At 45.0% G+C, this 18,428-nt stretch overlaps 1 protein-coding gene across 3 annotated transcripts in view; it reads right to left on the bottom strand.

Annotated features, from left to right (window-relative positions):
* The window catches only part of SLC25A25 (solute carrier family 25 member 25), a 42,233-nt gene that overhangs the window by 9,375 nt on the left and 14,430 nt on the right, over positions 1-18,428 (bottom strand). The window contains exon 1 of one of the 3 annotated variants that reach the window (XM_090022234.1): positions 8,558-9,235. The exons of 1 other annotated variant lie outside the window; for it this stretch is intronic. In XM_090022234.1, the coding sequence (XP_089878360.1) occupies positions 8,558-8,782 (225 nt within the window). In that variant the 5' untranslated portion in view covers positions 8,783-9,235. Of the gene's footprint in view, positions 1-1,777; positions 2,446-8,557; positions 9,236-18,428 lie in introns of those variants that run through there. One more of the 3 variants, XM_090022231.1, reaches the window with a different exon arrangement.

Here is an 18,428-nt window from a genome sequence, read left to right as displayed (position 1 = left end):
GGCTCTGTTTTGGACCCCCAGGTCCCCGCCCTTATCCATATCTAAAACTCACTCTAATGTGTTTGCTTCAGAATGGCATTATTTCAAAGGCAATATGTAAAGCCAACTTCACTTCAATTTTTTCAGCCTGTGGTCAATTTGGCCCCAATGCACCTCAGAAACATTCTTATCAGGCTTGTGAGCTTTAAAAAGCAAGGTGCTGTCCCCAGCTGCAGTGACCTTTGAGATATGCCCAAAATGTCTCTGGTCTGCAGACCATCATATGACTGCTGTACAGGACACAGATAGGGCCCCTTTTTCAATCTGTAGGCTATAGATAGACCAACACCTCTGGCATGTCAGCAGATCAGTGTCAAATAGCTGATTCAGGGCTTCCCTCTAGCCAATAACTCTGAGCAATTCACGGCCATAAATCACAGCCATTGTAAAATGCTTACATTCCCTTCCTCCCACGATATCTCCATAAAGAGTGTGTCAAAGAGAAGTCCAATGCAGAGGGAAAGGGGGGATTACAAGAGCCTTGATAATTTGACACCATCTTTTAGATGCAGGCCTGGCCAATTAACTATCCCAAAATTCATTAGGTTAGTAGTAACACAAACTGCTTCTAAAGTTACACGTCTACGCTCATATCAAAGGCCTGGATTCTTTCCAGCTTATGCAAGGACGCATATATCACCTTCCATTGTCTTCAACAGGGACACAGATGAACATATACATCTGGCTTCTTGCCTTCAAAAGCAAACAGGAACCATTGCAGACATTTCACAGTGTGGTCTACAGGCAGGTCCAGCTTGACATCTATGCTTGCTCAGTGGCATGCATTTTTTCATGACTACTTGTATAGGGTACCCAGGCAGGGTACCCAATTCCTCATACCCAAGCCTGCTATGCACACATCTTTCTTAGATCCAGCCACTTGTCACGCTTGCCAATTAAAAAAAAAAAAAAAAAATCAGCTGCCAGTGTCCTTGATAGCATGGCCATTAGCCATGAAATTAGTGCCAGCAACTGCACGTTGAACATGAGGGGATGGAGTGCAAAGAAGAAAAAAAGAGGGGGACAACATTACATTTCTAATATGTTTATTCTTTCAGCCTGTACTTTACATGGCAATGGTTGTACTGTAGACTAGGCCATTGCATTTCAGTGCATGGTTTAAGGATGGTTGCTAAAACAGTGCTGAGTTTGTCACCATCTTCATTTGCTGACAGTGTGCCTCTGGTTCAGCAACCTCATCTCTCAGGAGGGGTTCAGTCTGAGAGCTGCTTGCATGGCACAAGAAGAGATGGAGGGAAAGTAGCATGAAAAGGAAGGAAGGCAGGAAAGATTTTCTAAGAGCAGAGAAGACAAACTTAAGACCAACTCTCAAGAGCGCACCACAATACTCTGCAGTTAATCAGTCGGTTTCTGACTTCCTAGTTCAGCAGGATGATATATACAGGAAGTTAGAGCTCTGGGGGAAGGGCATTTAGCTCATGCTCCTCATGTTCGCTTATCCCAGTTAAGGAGGAAGAAAGACAAATGCCCCATGCTGGCATCAACAGCATACAGCAAGGGACAGGAGAAGAGAACAAAGCATAGGCCTTCTGGCTTTGATTATTTATTAGTAGCAAGGGCCAACATGAATTTGCTCCCATTAGTCAGTCAGTTCAATTCATTGCTTTCCACCCCTCAGTTCAATTCATTTCAATGCATGTCAGTCATACATTGCTTTCCACCCCTCTCCTCCCAACACCCTCACCATCCTTGCCACCACACCCCCTTCAAGCCATACCTGTTTCCACTGCCGGTAGGTAGAGAATTCCTGGGAAGGGATGAAGAGGCTGAGTCGGAAGATAGATTTGAGCTGAGCAGGCAGCCCCTTCGATTCAAAGTATTCAAACTCTGCCTTGGACTCCCCAAACACTGGCACATACAAACAGAGGCAGAGCATATTTCTGAGCCAGCGACTCAGGTGCCCTCCTATACAGCCACGCAAGGAAGGAAGCGAGTGGAATGATGTGGGGCTAGTTTCAGTGAGAAGTGCAGAGGAAATGCCGGTAAGTCTCATGACACATGCCTATGAGCGGTCTATGCGCTCCTGCCATTGGCCACACAGGCCCTGCCCTTCTACTTAAAAGGGAAGGGCTCATTGTGCAGTCCCCTCCCCGCCTGCCAACTAGACACTGGATCCCTGACAAGAACACGAGCTGCCGATTGCTTAACACAAGGCTTTTGGAAAGACCAGGCAGTTTCACGTCATGCTTGCTGCAGAGTTAACTCTTCCCAAGCTTCTCACTTAATCCCAGATCAATCCTCACCCAAATTTGTCTTTGACCCCAGACAGGACAATCCCATGCAGAACTGGGCCTGGCAGAGCCACCAAGGGACTTCTTCCTAAGAGGGAAGACAGGAGCAAAAGCAGGAGAACCTAGGAGACCTTTCATCATCCCCATAACAATGCTCGGATGCCATTTCTGGCCTCAAATTCAAATGAGTCTCTTCGGAACAGAAGAAATCATACCTTTCCAGGTGCTTCTACCGAGCACAATACAATAGCACCTGATCCTCAGTATCTGTTGTCTTTATCTCTTAGTTTTCTTTTTACAAAATGTATAGAAAGCAACATACTCCATGTATCCACTGTTTCCAACACCCCTCTCAATAGTCTGCTCTGCTGAGAACCCAGAAGGGTCCACGTGTGGAGGAAGCTGCCGTGTAGCAAAAGGATCATTAGAATCACTTACAAATATCCAGAGTAACTGTGAAGGAGTTTGGGTGATGCCAGCTCTGTTTGGAGGCATGTTAATATACGGTAGCAATGAGATGTTTGGAAAGACTGTCGGCTACTGCAACAGACTTCCAAGATGCCATTAAATCAAAAACCAGATTGACTGCACATGCTTCAAATCCATTCTTCATCTCTGTGTTGGGAAATTCAGTACAGCAGAGATGACAACTCATTCTCATACCAAGCGATTTAATTATAGCTGAGAGGAGAGGAAAAGTATTGTGTGTGTAATTAATGACACTGTGAAAAGCATAGGGCAGCACCTGCCTGCATATCCATCCCATTTCCCTTATCCAATTTACTATTAAGCCAATTGGTAAGCAAGCACCTGTGCAAGGAGGGCTTGTCAGACTGGGGAAGGGTGTGGTTTGAGGAGTCTGGCATCCTTTACAACACTGATACCCTGACTGCAGGCTCCGGGAAGGCTGATGTTGATAACTGGGTCCTGAGTACTGTCTGGTAGGCTGTGCGAAGTTTCGGTCCCTAATTCGATTTGGCAGAGACTCAGACCAATTTGGTGGCCAAATCTCCAAATCCAAATCGAATCAGGAGACCCTTCAATCTCTCTCAATCGATTCGGAACCCTCCAAATTGATTCGGCAATTCAGACAGACAGCTTTAAATGTTTTTTCTACATACCTCTAGGTAGCAGGTGGCTCGTGAATGCTGCGATGCTGGGGCACATGAAGTGTCCCACAAAAGCATGGGGGGCTCCCTAGTGTGCTTGGCAGCACTTACAAGTCCACCAGGGAGTGCACTGGGGCCCCACCTGTGCCTCCCTCCCCCCATACTTCCGGTCGACTTCCAGGTTCACTGCCGAGCATGCAGGGGACCACCCCCACACTCCTGTGGGATGCTCCATCCACCCCAGCATCGTATCATTCACAAGCCACACCTGGTACCTCTCCGAATCAGCATCAAATCTTCAGATTCGGCCAAATCTAATCACGGACGGTGACCCAAATCAACTAATCAAATCTCCGTCTCCAATTCGGTCCGAATCCAAATCCGAATCAAATAGGGCCCATGTCACACACCCTGCTGTCTGGTACTGAAGTACAAAGAGAAAAGTAGTAGTGCACACCAGATCTGTTACTGCTTCATTCTCCAGATGATTAGTGTGGAATTTAAATTGGAAGTTAAAGACCCAAGGGGCTCGCTGGTCTCTGTTCCCAAGATTGGCCACAGAAAGGCTATCAAGTGAAACGGATACATGAATCACTCAACTTCCAGCTTCCCAAAGCACTACTGTTTTGCATGCAGTGGAAGACTCTTTGCTAAACTGCTTTAAACCACCTCAATAGATATTTTACATGCCACTGGGGACCAAGCAACATTTTCTGAATTGTTCTGCTCTGTCCATTCTGGCACAAGGTTTGTTTGGCCAGCAACAATTTAACATGGATCAGTAAATGAATTATTTTCTACCGTTCAGGAATACATGAGGTCTTAAAATTATTCCAGATTATTGCAGTTCTGAAGTGTTGTTACAAGCTGATCATGGAACAGTGGTTGAGTTGCACACACTGCATATTTAATCTGAGGCTTTAATTTTAGGATTTTACAAAAGCAAGTCACACTCCACTAAGCAAAACTTGGTTCCCTCTCCATCTCCAGTTCCAAGTACGTGACTACACTACTGCTTTCCTAACCCCTCTCCTTGCCATCTCACCCTTCATGACCCTTCATTTCAGTTACCTAACTGGGCTTAACCTTCTCCTCTCTGACGTCCATCTCAATAAAAAACAGGATCCTCTCATTGAATCCTGATCCTCTTAGAGATCAGCTGCAGCAGCTTGGGCTACTTCCAAGCCAACAGTGTACCCCACCTTCCCCACAAGACCAAGCCTCACTAAAACCAATGTTGGAAAACATTCTGCCTAAGCTGAAGGCAAATCTCTCATACAGACTAACTGAAACAAGTGGTTTTCCCCCAGCAGGTGTAGGAGCAGATGCTACTCAAGACATACCCCACTACCCCGTCCATGACAGCCTCCCTCCCCCTCCCAACTTCCACAGGTTCCCAGATGCCATTTTTTGCTACAACTGCCTGACAGCACAGTTGCTATGACAGCAGGATGCAGATTTTTTCTCGTGAACTCCACCTACGCAAGGCATCTTGAGACAATGGGAATGCTAAGCATTTCCAGGAAGAAAGTCCCACGCCCCTATGTCACAGAAGAAAAGAGACGAAAGACATTTCTGAAGAGGGTATTAGTTGCACAGCAATGGAGCTAAGAAAAGCAGCCAGAGTGCAGCTGACTTCCACGGTTGCACATGCTATTAGAGATAAGCATGTGTCAGGATTTCGTTTCAAGGGACCTTCGAAATCTTGGCATAGGTAAGCAAATTGTTCTCTAAAGCATCTGAGACCTGCATTACTTGGGTAACAATCGATTTCTCCACACTTCACACAATTATAACAACGGCCTTTTTGAAGCTGCAGCATGACTGCCTGCCCCAGTCTGCATCCTCCTGCAGTGTGCAAGGCCAAGTTGCACAGTCATACAGATGAGACGACACACCCAAACGCAGAGGGCCCTAGAAGTGAAAAGCTGCACCAGATGCCTACCTCACCATCAGACTCTCCTGCTCCTTACCTGTCAAATGCCAGGTAGAAGCTAGACACTGACAGTTACCCATTCCTGTGATCTTTCGTTACTAATCCCCCCAGTTACTCCTCCTAAGAATCACTGGACAGATTCATAGTTACATTAGTCTCTTTTGATGAACTTCCTGCAACTTCTACCAAGAAAACTACAAGTTTACTCTTAAGGTCATTCAAAAAATGTAGCAGGTACCTTGAGCACTGCAAGAATTTGTTCTGTTCTTGGCTGCACCACCTAGCCAAGGACATGTGCAAGTCAGCTACTGCTGTGCACAGCCTGCCTACAAGGACAGTTTTTGGAAGCCCAACCCAAGACCACAAGACCCATCTCTGCCAGTTGCAAAAATGTCTTATCCCAGCAGTTCTCAAAGCCTCTCCCTCTCTTCAGGGTATCCTAGGCTAAAATGAATGCACCTGCTTTAATGCCAACCATTTAATGGTTTCATTTTTTCCCCCTTTCTCTTGGTGGAGACTTGGCAGCAAGAAGCAAACCTCCTTGTGGCTGCTTTAACCTTAATCCTTCCAGGTCCCTTTGGTTCTAGTTTCCTGAGCATCTGCTTCCTCTCCAGTTTTACCACCATCCCTTCATCAGATCATAGTTGAAGTTGCAGCAAAAACACATCCACTCAAGAAAATGAAGCAGCTCACAAGGTAGTTGTACAGATTTGCATCTACTTTGTTACAGACTCTGAAAAAAAAAAAAAAAAAAAAAAGTGGACTGGGAAACTGTGACCAGCTGGAAAACTAACATACTACTTCACTGTGACAGAAACCACTTGGTGGGTTACTACTTGTGCATGAAGGTATCTGAGAACTACTATGGGCTCAGAATAAGGCACTGCCTATTCATTTGTGGGGTTTTTTTTCATTCCTGGAAGCTGGCTTATAACTGACTGTACAATCCTAACAGGTCATGAATGGGGAGTGAACAGAGATCCAAAGCAGGAGATGGAATTAATCATTTGTTAGCAACAAGCTGAGCTGACCCAAAGTACAGTTGCTAGCCATGGAAATGGGGAAAGGGCCACACCAGAAGAACAGCAACATCTCACCTGAAGGTAGTGCCAGGAAAGCTGACCTCTCCCACTGACAACACACACAGATCAGAATGACACGTCCTGGCGGTGGCGTCACTATCAGATATTTTCTGTGCACACATGATAAGCATGCCAGCACATCACATGTGCACCAAGATTTTTCACATGTGCAGTTGTAAGCCAACCCAACACACAAGCAAAGCCAGGCCAACTGCAAGCTTTGGTCTGTAGAGTCTCAGCTCTGGAACCTGATTCATCAGATTTGTCTGGACAAGTGAAGCCATCACAGCAATTGGGTCACAGTTGTTAATCTTCACATATGTATAGCAATTGAGTACTGTAGTTGGAGGAGTTGAGACTCACCCAAGGTCATAGCCATTCAGCGACAGAAGCAGGAACAACACGCCCCTCTTCTCCCATACTCTGAAAACCAACAACAGTGATCTCCTCTATGACAGCAAAGGACAATTAGAATTCCCACCTGGATGCTGAGTTGGACTCCTTCACTACTCCTTGCTCCTGCAGATTGAGGTGTAGTCAATTCTTTCTGCACTAACCAATTTTAGCGCCCTATGCAGGGAACGGACTCTGTATATCATACAGGAAAGCAATAGGACAGATATCAGCTTCATCACCACACTAGGAATGACACCCAGCTGGAGAACAGACTGACTTTTCTCAGTGGTTGTCACCCTCCTCCAAGAAGTTACACTTAAGAGCTTTAATCCCAGGCTCCTCTCATTATTTCCTTCACGTCCTCTTTAAGCTTCTCTTCACCGTCATTTCCATACTCAACCCCTCTTCTGCTCTCAGTGGGCATATACAGCTCTCCTCACAAAGGGCATGGAGCACCCATCACAGGCCAGCCAGCAGAGAAGCAGAGTCCCTGCCATGTTCTTAGACTCTGACAGGGAATATAACATCCTCTTATATCACCTTGCTCATTTCCATCCAAAGCCAGAAGCTGCAAGGATTTTAATTTGCATGCACCACATGGGACGAGCAGACTAGAGCTGTCTGATAAAGCAACTTACAGCCTTTATACCTTGCAGGGAACCAGGTTAGGCAGCTCGAGGGCCAGATTTCACTACTCCCCCTGAAGCCCAGTCAACTCTCCCAGCATACTTTCTTTCTCTGGCCCCCATAAACTTGGAGTTTGGCTGGTACCACCTCCCCCTCTCCCCACACTCCAGATCACTCCATTTATAACAAACAGAAACTGCAGCCTCACAGCTCATTCCTTCTCATCCCCACACTGACTTCCACAACATGGAGTCTCTCTCTCCCTCTTTAAAATGTTAACAGAATTAAGAGAAGTGAGATTGTACCCAACTGTTACTGTAACACTACCCCAGGCTGCAGCACCCCAAGCAACTGGTTACACAGCTTTTGTCTGTCCACCCCAGACAATAGGCTCACGGCTTGATCTCCAGCTATTAGACCTGCCCACCATCCCTCCCCGCCTCCTCCCCAACCACCACCACAAGAAGTTTCTATCTCCATTCTCATTTCAGTATCTTTTCTCCATGCTCTCTGGAAAACTACTGACTTCCCAGAGGCAAATCCCTCCTGCTTCTAGCAGACTTGAGTTCTTTCCGGCATTCAGGTAACACTGTCAGCACTTAGCCCGTTCAAAAAGCAGAATTATCTTGTATTTACAGAGCACTCATTCCTCATACTCATGTTACAAAAGTATCTTCAGAATATCCAAAATACCCCATGTACCCCATTAACTAGTCACCATCACAAAGGCAGAGGCACATGCAACTCTAGTAGCCAATATTACTGCTCCTTGTCTTCTCAAACTAGACCTCCCCTTCTAGTTGCCAAGGGACTCTGGAGCCCCCCGGTATCCCACCCTGCCTTCAAAGCAGCAGCATCCTTAGTGAAGTCGCCTTTTAAAACATTTTGGGGGAAAACAACAGGAGAACATCTCTCCTACAAAAGTCCTCCCCCACCCCCTTCTGCACAAGTACACATCTAGAAAGCCCACGCCCAGGATCCCTTTCTTCCTTCCTGGCAGCTCTCATTCTACCTCCCCTCGCACATCCCCTCCTCACCTCCCTTTGTTCAGGTAGGCAGACTTCTGAGCTTCCCAAAACAAGCCAACCCTCAGCAAGGCCCTCAAAATCCCATTACCTGTGGAAAATGCTCTGCGGGTCCAACCACCAGCAAGATAGTTGGTCTCCTTTCAGCAGAATCAGTTCCTCTGTCCTGTGACTTCCCCAACAGCTTTGGGCCCTTGTCCCCTGGGTCTGGAACTGGGGTCATCTCTTTGGCCTTATCCTCTTTTCCTTCTGTAGGACCTTGGCACGTAGCCCTGAGAAAGAGGCTAGACAGAAAGTGCCAGAGGATCTGCAGCATCACTGCTTCAGTGAGAGTCCCAGGCAGGGAAATCCTGCACAATCAGTGGCTGCCGGCTGCCAAAGATGTGACTGTACTACCAAGCACCCCAAAATGGGAATCTGCACAGCAGCCAGAAAGAGGTTCAACCCAGTAACTCCAGTGGCTCAGATTTTTAACAGGCTACTCCTACAGCCACTTCCTGCCTTTTGAAATTGCTGCTACTGCAGTCGTGCCTGGCCTGACAAGCAGTTCACTGTACAAAAGCATCAGAGCTCTTGTGGCACAGAATAGAAAGCACAGGATCTCTAGCATGGAGGAAACGATGCTGAGCTGAAGAAGAAGGTTGTAGAGAAAAGCCCAGATGCTGAATTTAACAGGAAAGCTAGAATAGACCCGTTCACTCTGGGAAGCATCACAGAGCTACCAATTAATCTGCTCTCCCTGGCTCATCTAACAGCACATCAAACAAGCAGAAACCCTGAGCATCCAGCCTGCATTCTCACTGCAGCAGTGCCCAGCCAATCACCTCTCCCAACACTAACATGTTCATTATTCAAACCAGCAATCTTCGCCCAATCAGAAGAGTGTACAACCGGCTGATTTCTTACATGCAGCCAGGCGGTCCTGCAGAGAAGCGTTAACTGCAACCGCTAGAATGAAAGTCTGAGGCTCCCTTAGCAGGTACCAGTGATGAAACCCCCTCTACAAGAAATGCTCTGAGCTTCCTAACTGCGCCCTGACACAGCTTCTTTATACTATAAAAACCCCAAATAATCACACGCTGCACTGATCAAACTTGGCTACGGTGGAGTCTTTGTTGGAAAGCAGATGGTGTCTCAATCGCTAACAGCCCACTGCCCTCACCCATAACTAAGCCGACCTCTAGCTGTGTGCCCTTCCCTTGAGTCTATTATAGATAGCCACTACGCTAGCAGTTTTGTTTTACATTCCACTGGTGCTATTTGGCAGTTAATGCCATAATAACACAGCATGTTTTACAGCTTTCATAATTTCTCCTCTATAAGGAACCCAATATACTCTAAATAAACTACATCCTACTAGTCAGATCCAGGCAGGGTTCTCTGAAGCCTCTGCATGCTCCGACCCAACAGGATGTACAGTCTAGGGGACACAACAGAAGACACAAGGACTCCCGATTTCTGTCCAGAACTGCAACCATCTCCAGACATAGCCCTAGACAAGAAACCAGACTACCTTGTGCCTCAGTTTCCCAATATAAAACAAGGACAACACCCATCTTTGTAAAAGTGCTTTGACTTCTCCAGATGCTCACACTTTGTACTTCTGTAGTAAATGTGCAAATGAGATCCACCATATAGCACTTGGTTTAACTGGCCGGACCACGGTAGATGACTTGTTACAGTTCTCCATTTTATGGCTATTAAATGCTGCTCTCTGGATCCCAGCAAAGCAGTAATGTAGCCCCCTTGTGCGATGCTTTAGAGTTCTTACTATAACAAGTGCAGCAGCAGTCTGTATCAAGCAAAATATTATTACTTTGATTCTGGACATTTTGGAATAGAAAAATTTTTAAAATAAGCAAAATATAGTACACCAGCAGGAATCCACAGACATGGTCATGGATATCAGGCAAAAGTGATGCTGGAAAAGAGGGAAGAATACAATTAGATGCTTTCTTCTCTCCATCCTTATGCACAGACACCACAGGCACAGGAAGGAGGAAAAGTATGGAATTGACTTCTCAGTAAGGGTGATCTATTTTTAGGTTTTTAGCCCATTATGATTACTGGAACAAAGGGTTACAGAAAATTATAGGAGTAGCCTGTTAATTCTGCAGATGTTACCAGTGAAAATAGCAACAAGAGGTGCCAGAGTAATTATAAGCTTTAAGTAGCAACTCATTTTGCAAGCAAGCTTTCCAGTTGCGTGTGAAACATTACACCTCAATGGACTTACTAACATTAGCAAGTCGATGAACCCTTAAGCAATATTTCAAATCTTAAAGAATCATGCACAGAGTGAGACAAGGTTCCCTGGGGTCAGTCTTCTCCAAAAAGAAGGAAAAAAAATCTACTGAGGCTTCACATTGCCAATGTGTCTGTGGAGTTTCAAGCTACAAAATGCTGATCTTATGCTTCAATATTACACCCCCTTTTCAAGTAAGTATTTTACTGCTGCTACACTAGGAGTCCCCGAAAAGAGAACTTAACACAAAAAACTATGAAAATGCAGGAAAACCCCCTCCTACTAGTTAAGAGTGCACAAGATAATTCTGCTTTAAAAAGTCTACTTAGACACCCAGCTTCTGGTTTTAAAAAAAGTGTGTGGGGGGACAGAGGAGGGGCAGAAACAGGGAGAGTCTTATTAACGCCTTGCCACTAGTCTGAAGAATTTTGCCAGGGCAATAGGCACAATGACTATAAACATAAGCTGGGGGGGGGGACTATTCCCATTTTAAATCCCTTAGATTCAAGTGTTTCTATCCTCACTCAGCTAAAGCACCAAATTATTTTTTTGTGAACAAACCTAGTTGTCTAAACTAGACTTCTTGCAAGCCAGCTTTCCATTCACTAAGCCTGAGAGTGAAGCTGCAAAGGCAGCATGCACACAGGTGCAACAATACCTGACCTGTCCCCAGTGGACTTCTAATTATGATCTGTTCTCCCTGCCTACTCAGGCAGCTGAAGTACATTTCCATACTTTCTCTGCTGAACTAACCTACTGTTAAGATTATATAATTTTTGACATAGCACAGAATTGAAGAGACCAGTAATTCACAAACAGAAGCCCGTGCAGGGGATGATATTATGCCCAGGTGCAATTAAAGCAGAAATCCAGCCAAGCCCTCTGGGTTTTGTCCCCCAAGCTAAGCCTCAAAGGAATTCTTCCACTGTAACTCCTGTTTTTCAGTCCACGTATAAGAAAGCTGTGCACTCCTCACCCTGCAAGCCTGTAAAGGAAAGTTACAAAATACAAAGCCAGTTAATGGTTGGATGCCTAAAGGGAGCTCTGCTAGACCTGAGGTATTGGCTAACAAAATTTGGGTTTTCTATAAAATACCATCTAGCAAAGGCACCAAAAAACAAGACTGCTCGAAACCAACTGAGTAATTAGAGACGCAACAAACACATCTGGTACCAACCAGAGATGTCCAGACCCCCATACACTGAAATGATGACCAACAGCACAATTCAGTGCCATCTGCTTTGCAATCGAGAACTAGATGATCCATATAGCAACAGTCCCATATTGAAGGCCCTGAAGATGGTCCCTTGAGAATAAGCTGGTCTCATGTTAGCTCTTTTTGTTTCCAGTCCAGGCTCTCCAAGGAAGAGAAACACCTAGCGCAGTGGTTCCCAATCTGTGGTACAGGCACCACCAGTGGCATGCAGACAACCTGTCAGTGTACACACTAACAAATTTATTATAATTACTTTATATGACAAAAAATTGCTGGTGGTACTTAAGGTTGAACTGACCTACAACAACCTTAAGCCCACTGGATGTGGTACAGGTGGCTAGGGTGACCACCCAGGGTTACAGCTCCAGTGTCTGAAACTAAACCATATCGCCAAAAATGGGATTAGAATATCCAGACAGAAGACGAGAGCAAGGCAGTCTCTCCAACTAGAGAGAAAGGAGAACAGATGGGAGGGGGAAGATGAAAGAAAGAAAAAAGGACAATTGAGTTGTTTTAATTACTTCCTGAAAGCTAAATATAGAACAGCTCTTTCCATGACACTTTTGTATTAAAATGATGGTGTCAGCTGCCATGGGGAAGTTCTGTGATTAGGAAATAAGAAGGGTGGAGAGAAAAAAAGACCACATGCTCTCTCTGCTCATTCAGAAGGTAGCCCATGTCATAGCGAACCTGGCAACTTCTATGACCTGCTGTTTCCAACACCAGAGTGTCAAACTTGTCTCCTTCCCTTTCTGCCTACATGATCCTGAAGTGAAATTCAGCATCTTAGAATCATAGGAAATTAGGGTTGGAAGGGACCTCAGGAGGTCAGCTACTCCCACCCCCTGCTCCAAATAGGACCAGCCCCAATTAGATCATCCCAGCCAAGACTGCGTTTAGCCAGGTCATAAAAACCTCCAAGGATGGAGGTTTCACAATCTCTCTGCATAACCTGCTCCAGTGCTTTACCACTCTCCTACTAAGAAAGTTTTTCCTTGTATCTAACCTGAACTTCCATTGCTGCCACTTGAGACCACTGCTCCTTGTTTTATCTGCCACCAGTGAGAACAGCCCAGCTCCATACCCTTTGGAAGCACCCTTCAGGTAGTTGAAGGCTGCTATTAAATCCCCTCTCAATCTTCCCTTCTTCTAAGCCCAGTTCCCACAGCCTTTGCTCAGAAATCATGCACCCCAGCTCCATCACCATTTTTGTTGCACTCTGCTGGATTCTCTCCAATTTTCCACACCCTTTCCTTAGTGGGGGACCCAAAACTGGACACAGGACTCCAGATGTGGCCTCACCTGTGCTAAAAAGAGGGGAATAATCACTTCCCTTGACCTACTAGCAACACTCCTACCAATGTAGCCCAGGATGCCATTAGCTTCTTGGCAACAAGGGCACACTATGGGCTCATATTTAACGTGTTGTCCACTATAACCCTCAGGGCCTTTTCTGCAGAGCTGCTGCCCAGCCAGTCAGCTCCCAGCCTGAACCTATGCATGGGACTATTGCATCCTAAGTGCAGGACTTTGCATTTGTCCTTACTGAAACCGCATGAGATTTCTTTTGGTCCAATCCTCCAATCTGTCTAGGTCTCTCGCAATCCTAACCCTACCATGCGGCAGAGATGTGGGGTGGAAAATTTTCTAGTGCTTTATTTTCCACAGCAAATTTTCCATTTCTAAAAATTCTTTGTTTCATAAAACTCATTAGTAACAATGAATGGATGACAATAGCCATGATGACAGACAATGCCAAGTACCACACAAATGAAAAAAAAAAAAAACTTTAGAGCAAAGACATCATTTGGCGGGCAGCAGAGATCGTGTCTCCTCTCATGCTGGAAGGGATACTGTAACACCCGACTGCTGTCTAAGATTGCTTTAAGGATCCTAAGCATTCCCCAACAGCAGCTTCTTGTGAACTAAACTGGAAGGTTTTCGGCTCAATCAAGGCAAAAGAAGAACAAACTAACAAATGAACGCACCACTAAGCTTGCTTCCATTTCTCAAAATCTCTTGCTTCTGAAGAATCAGTCAGAAGCACAATTAGTGAAGAAGATGCAGTGTGATAAGTTGCCCTTGCCCATAGACTCAGTGGTAAAACCATCCTTTAGCGAAAGAGAATGTGATTCAAGTAGTTCTGAATCAGATTTGCCTGAATCCGATTCTGAAATGAAACTAATAAGTAATGCAAGCGATTCTACAGATAGCGACAGGGAAAATGGAGGTGCCACAATGACCTTATTGGAAGACAGTTAAACTTTGTTGAAGTAGATGAGTGGACAACCATGGCATGGCATACTCAGTTCTTTGGGTGTGCTAAAATTAGTATGTCACGTTTTCAGTCTCTTCTTTTTTTTTTCTTAAATTTAAACAAACAATGTAAGGGAAGTAACATGCTATTGTGTATTGCCTTAACATTTTTACAAGTATGCCAATAAAAATAATTGGTTTCCATATAAAGCTTTGAATTTGTATGAATACAACATTTAAACCACATGAAGTGTGCTGTATTTATTTTTTTTTTCTAATCAAGTATTTCAGTTCAAATACTTGGGGCTACTGGGACACAAAATTAATATGGGGATACTAAACTAAAAAAAGTAAAACAAACATACTAAATCAGATCATGCTCCGTTTAGGGCATTGGAAATTTTTCCAGAAAACCCACATCTCTGCCGTCCAACATATCTACGCCTCTCCCCAACTTGGTGTCATCAGCAAGCTTGCTGAGTGTGCACCCCATGCCATCTTCCAGGTCACTATGAAGATATTGAACAAAACCTGGCCCAGGACTGGCCCTTGGGGCACTCCAGTTGATACTGGCTGCCAACTAGACATCTAGCCCTTGACGACTGCCCTCTGAGCCCAATGATCGAGCCAGTTTTCTATCCACCTTACTGTCATTCAACCCATACTTCCTTAGCTTGCCTGCAACGACACTGTGAGAGACCATATCAAATGCCTTGCTCAAGTCAAGGTATTCCACATCCACTGTTCTCCCCACATCCACAGAGCCAGTCATCTCATTATAGAAGGCAATCAGGCTGGTCAAGCATGACTTGTCCACGGCAAATCCATGCCGACTGCTCCTAATCACCTTCTCCTCCAAGTGCTTAGGAATAGATTCCTCGAGGGCCTGCTCCATGATTTTTCCAGGGACTGAGGAAAAATCTGTAGTTGCCTGGATCCTCTTTTTTCCCCCCCCTTTTATAAATATGGGCACTATATTTGCCCTTTTCCAATTGTCCAGGACTTCTACTTTCCCTGATCCTCCCTTGTTACAAACACCACTTGTAGAAACCCTTCTTCTTACCCTTCAGGTCCTTTGCTAGCTGCAACTCCAATTGTGCTTTGGCCTTCCTGACTTCATCCCTCCATGTCCAAGCAATACTACTCCTATATTCCTCCCTAGTTGTTTGTCCAAGTTTCCACTTATAAGCTTCCTTTTTGTGATTTAGCTCACTGAAGACTCCCCTGCTAAGCCATACTGGTCTTCTGCCGTACTTGCTAGTCTTCCTGTACTCTCAATAAGGCTTCTTTGAAGTACATCCTTCTCTTCTCGACTCCTCTTCCCCTCAGACTGGCTTCCCAGAGAATCCTGCCCATGAGTTCCCCAAGAGTCAAAGTCTGCTTTTCTGAAGTCCTGGGTCCTTAGTCTGATGCTCTCCTTTCTTCTTTTTGTCAGGATCCTGAACTCAATCATCTTGTGGTCACTACTGTTCAAGTTGCCATCCACTTCTGCATTTCCCACCAATTCATCCCCATTTGTGAACAGCAGGTCAAGAAAAGCATTTCCAATATTTGCACCATGAAGTTGTCCCCAACACACTCCAAAAACATCCTGAATTGCCTGAGCACTGCTGTAGTGTTCTCCCAGCAAATGCCAGGGTGATTGAAGGCCCCTATGTGATTTGGGAAACTGATTTGTAAACCTTTTTATTTCTTAGGATGGTTTTAAAGGAAGTTTTTCCAACACTTCAGTTTGCAACAAGAAGTAGAATCTGCTTGTCACAGCTGGCCAATGCTCCAGAAGAGAGGACCTGGGGGGAAGCAAAAAAAAGAAAAGGAAAAAAAAAGGGTTGCTTCAAATCTGCTGATTGGATTTCCTGTCCCGGCATCTTTCTCCTCCCCTGACTCCAAGAGGGAGGAACGGCAGCAGCCGATGAGGCCATCTCCAGTTCCTCGAGTGACCCCACAGGAATGAGCAATGACTCATCTGATTTCAAAGCTTTCCTCAGTACACCCAGCCAAAAAGAATATAAGTGCTGGCTCCAAATGAGCAACCCTGTGCATTAGCCCTTCATGTTCCAGTGCGAGACAAACACATCCCAATTATTTTAAACTGAAATTGCTGCAAACACAAATAGGATCTAGCCCGACCTTTTCACATTCTACAGCTGAAGCTGAATGGACCCGGCAGTGCTTCTTGCATCAGGCAGTCAGAACCAGACATTTTGGCCATCACCTCTTGGGTAATTAAACTGTCTGGTGCAAAAAACTGCTTACAAAGGCTCTAGTAACAGACAACTATGTTAAGCTTTAAGCTGTTACAGGGCACAACACAGTAAAGCTACAAGACACTGCTCCTTATGGGAGTGTATGCTCTAACTATAGGTAAGTACACTCCCATATGGCATTATCATTTCTACCAAGTCAAAAGATTCATTCATAGATTGTTAGGGGCTGGAAGGGACCTTGCAGATCATCAGGTCCAGCCCCCTGACTCTAGGCAGGAAGACAACTGGGAACAAGCAACCCCAGTGAAGCGACTGTCCAGGCTCCTCTTGAAAGCCTCCAGGGTAGGTGACTGCACCACCTCTGGAGGGAGCTTATGCCACAATAAACTCCAGTATTTCAGTCGATATGTTACAAGTCATCTGGTAATCAGGGACAAATACAGAAGAATATGATAGCAGAGGAGGGGAATTGACACACAGCCAGAATCCAGCAGGGTCACTGAACAGTGAGTTCTCAATGAGATCATGTAAGTCACATGAAAGGGGAGAGGAGGTAGGCAGGAGGAAGGGCAGACTGAATATCATGATATTAAAGAGCTGTCCACTTAACTCAGGGGCAGGCAATTATTTTGGGCAGAGGGCCACTTACTGAGTTTTGGCAAGCCATCGAGGGCCACACAACAGGCAGCATAGGGCAGATAAATATTAATTTTCTAAAGTTTTTAGGGGCCCCGTGGGCCAGATAAAATGGCCTGGTGGGCCACATTTTGCCATCCCTGATTTAACTGGACCAGCAAGTACCATTTTAAACCTCCCAGTATGCATCCAGTTATCAACTGCAGCAGGTTAAACCCCAAGAACAGAACTAGTGTGAAATTACTCTCTTTCAGTAATCTTGGACGTTAGGCAACATTGCACCCCAGGAGCCGTGTAGGAAAGGCACTAGTGCTCTTCTTCGTGACATCTGAAGCATTTAGGGGAACATATTTAGCCCAGTGCAAGTACTGATGGGTCCCGCCATTTCACATACCTGATGTTTTAACAGCCTAGCATTCTTAGAGCAAAAGTATTTTCTCTAACCCAAGCTGCCTTGAGGAGTAATTTTACCCTACAGAAATGTCTCTTGGAGTTGCATATCATTTACATTCTTTATTGATATGGCACTAAAATTAGCTTATCTACTTTGGGGGAAGAGATGCTGCAGTTTACAAACATCCCTCCAACTGCACTTGTGCCTAAGGCTCAGAGAGATATCCTCTAACAACATGTGCACAAGAACAAAGGTTGACACCTTCCTAGTCACTGTAAGTGCACTCACAAACCACACTTTACAAAATGACAGCGTGGCCCTGAATGCTAGAATATAGCAGATGCTATATAACTAATAATTTTGTAAAGCTCTCTCCAAATAACAGTGCAAACCCTAATGCACTTTACATAGCACATTTCAGACATTTAAAAGTGATTTTACTTTTAAATCAAGTTCTTTAATTGGAAGAGTACCAATGACTGTACTAAATCTTGCCATCTTACATACCAACCTATTTTTAAAATGAAGAGCACAACACCTACACCATTCTTTAGTTTAACACTGTCCTCCCCTACAGCCAGGATTATGACACTTGTTTTCAAAAGGAGACTTCAGCAAAGAGAACTGAGAGAAAATTACACCCCCCCCCAAGTTATTTGCCAGTTCAAAAGTGCTGATTATGAAAGACCAACAATATTGTCCATTGACCCTTGCTCAAGGCTACACAGCTCCTAGATTCAACAGATGCTTAAGATCTTTTACTTTTTGTTGATTAGTCTCCAACAAGTCTCTGCAAGCTGGCAGGTTTCTTCTGACCAATCCATCTGAGAGAGAAGCAAAAAAGTGCACTATCCAGTAAGAATTCAACAGTGCAAAAACAAGCTGGCAACACAGAGTACATTCACGCAAGAGACATCCCCTCACTACATGAAAGTCACATCATGTCAGAGATATTGTTGTTTCTACAACCCATAAAAGTCAGGTCCAAATTCCTAGGTGGTTACCACT

The sequence above is a fragment of the Crocodylus siamensis genome, chromosome 11, assembly GCF_052110815.1.
Source record: "Crocodylus siamensis isolate JL-2025a chromosome 11, ASM5211081v1, whole genome shotgun sequence".
Taxonomy (NCBI): domain Eukaryota; kingdom Metazoa; phylum Chordata; order Crocodylia; family Crocodylidae; genus Crocodylus; species Crocodylus siamensis.
Note: the sequence above shows the minus strand (reverse complement) of the source record. Positions and strands in the feature narration are given on the sequence as shown.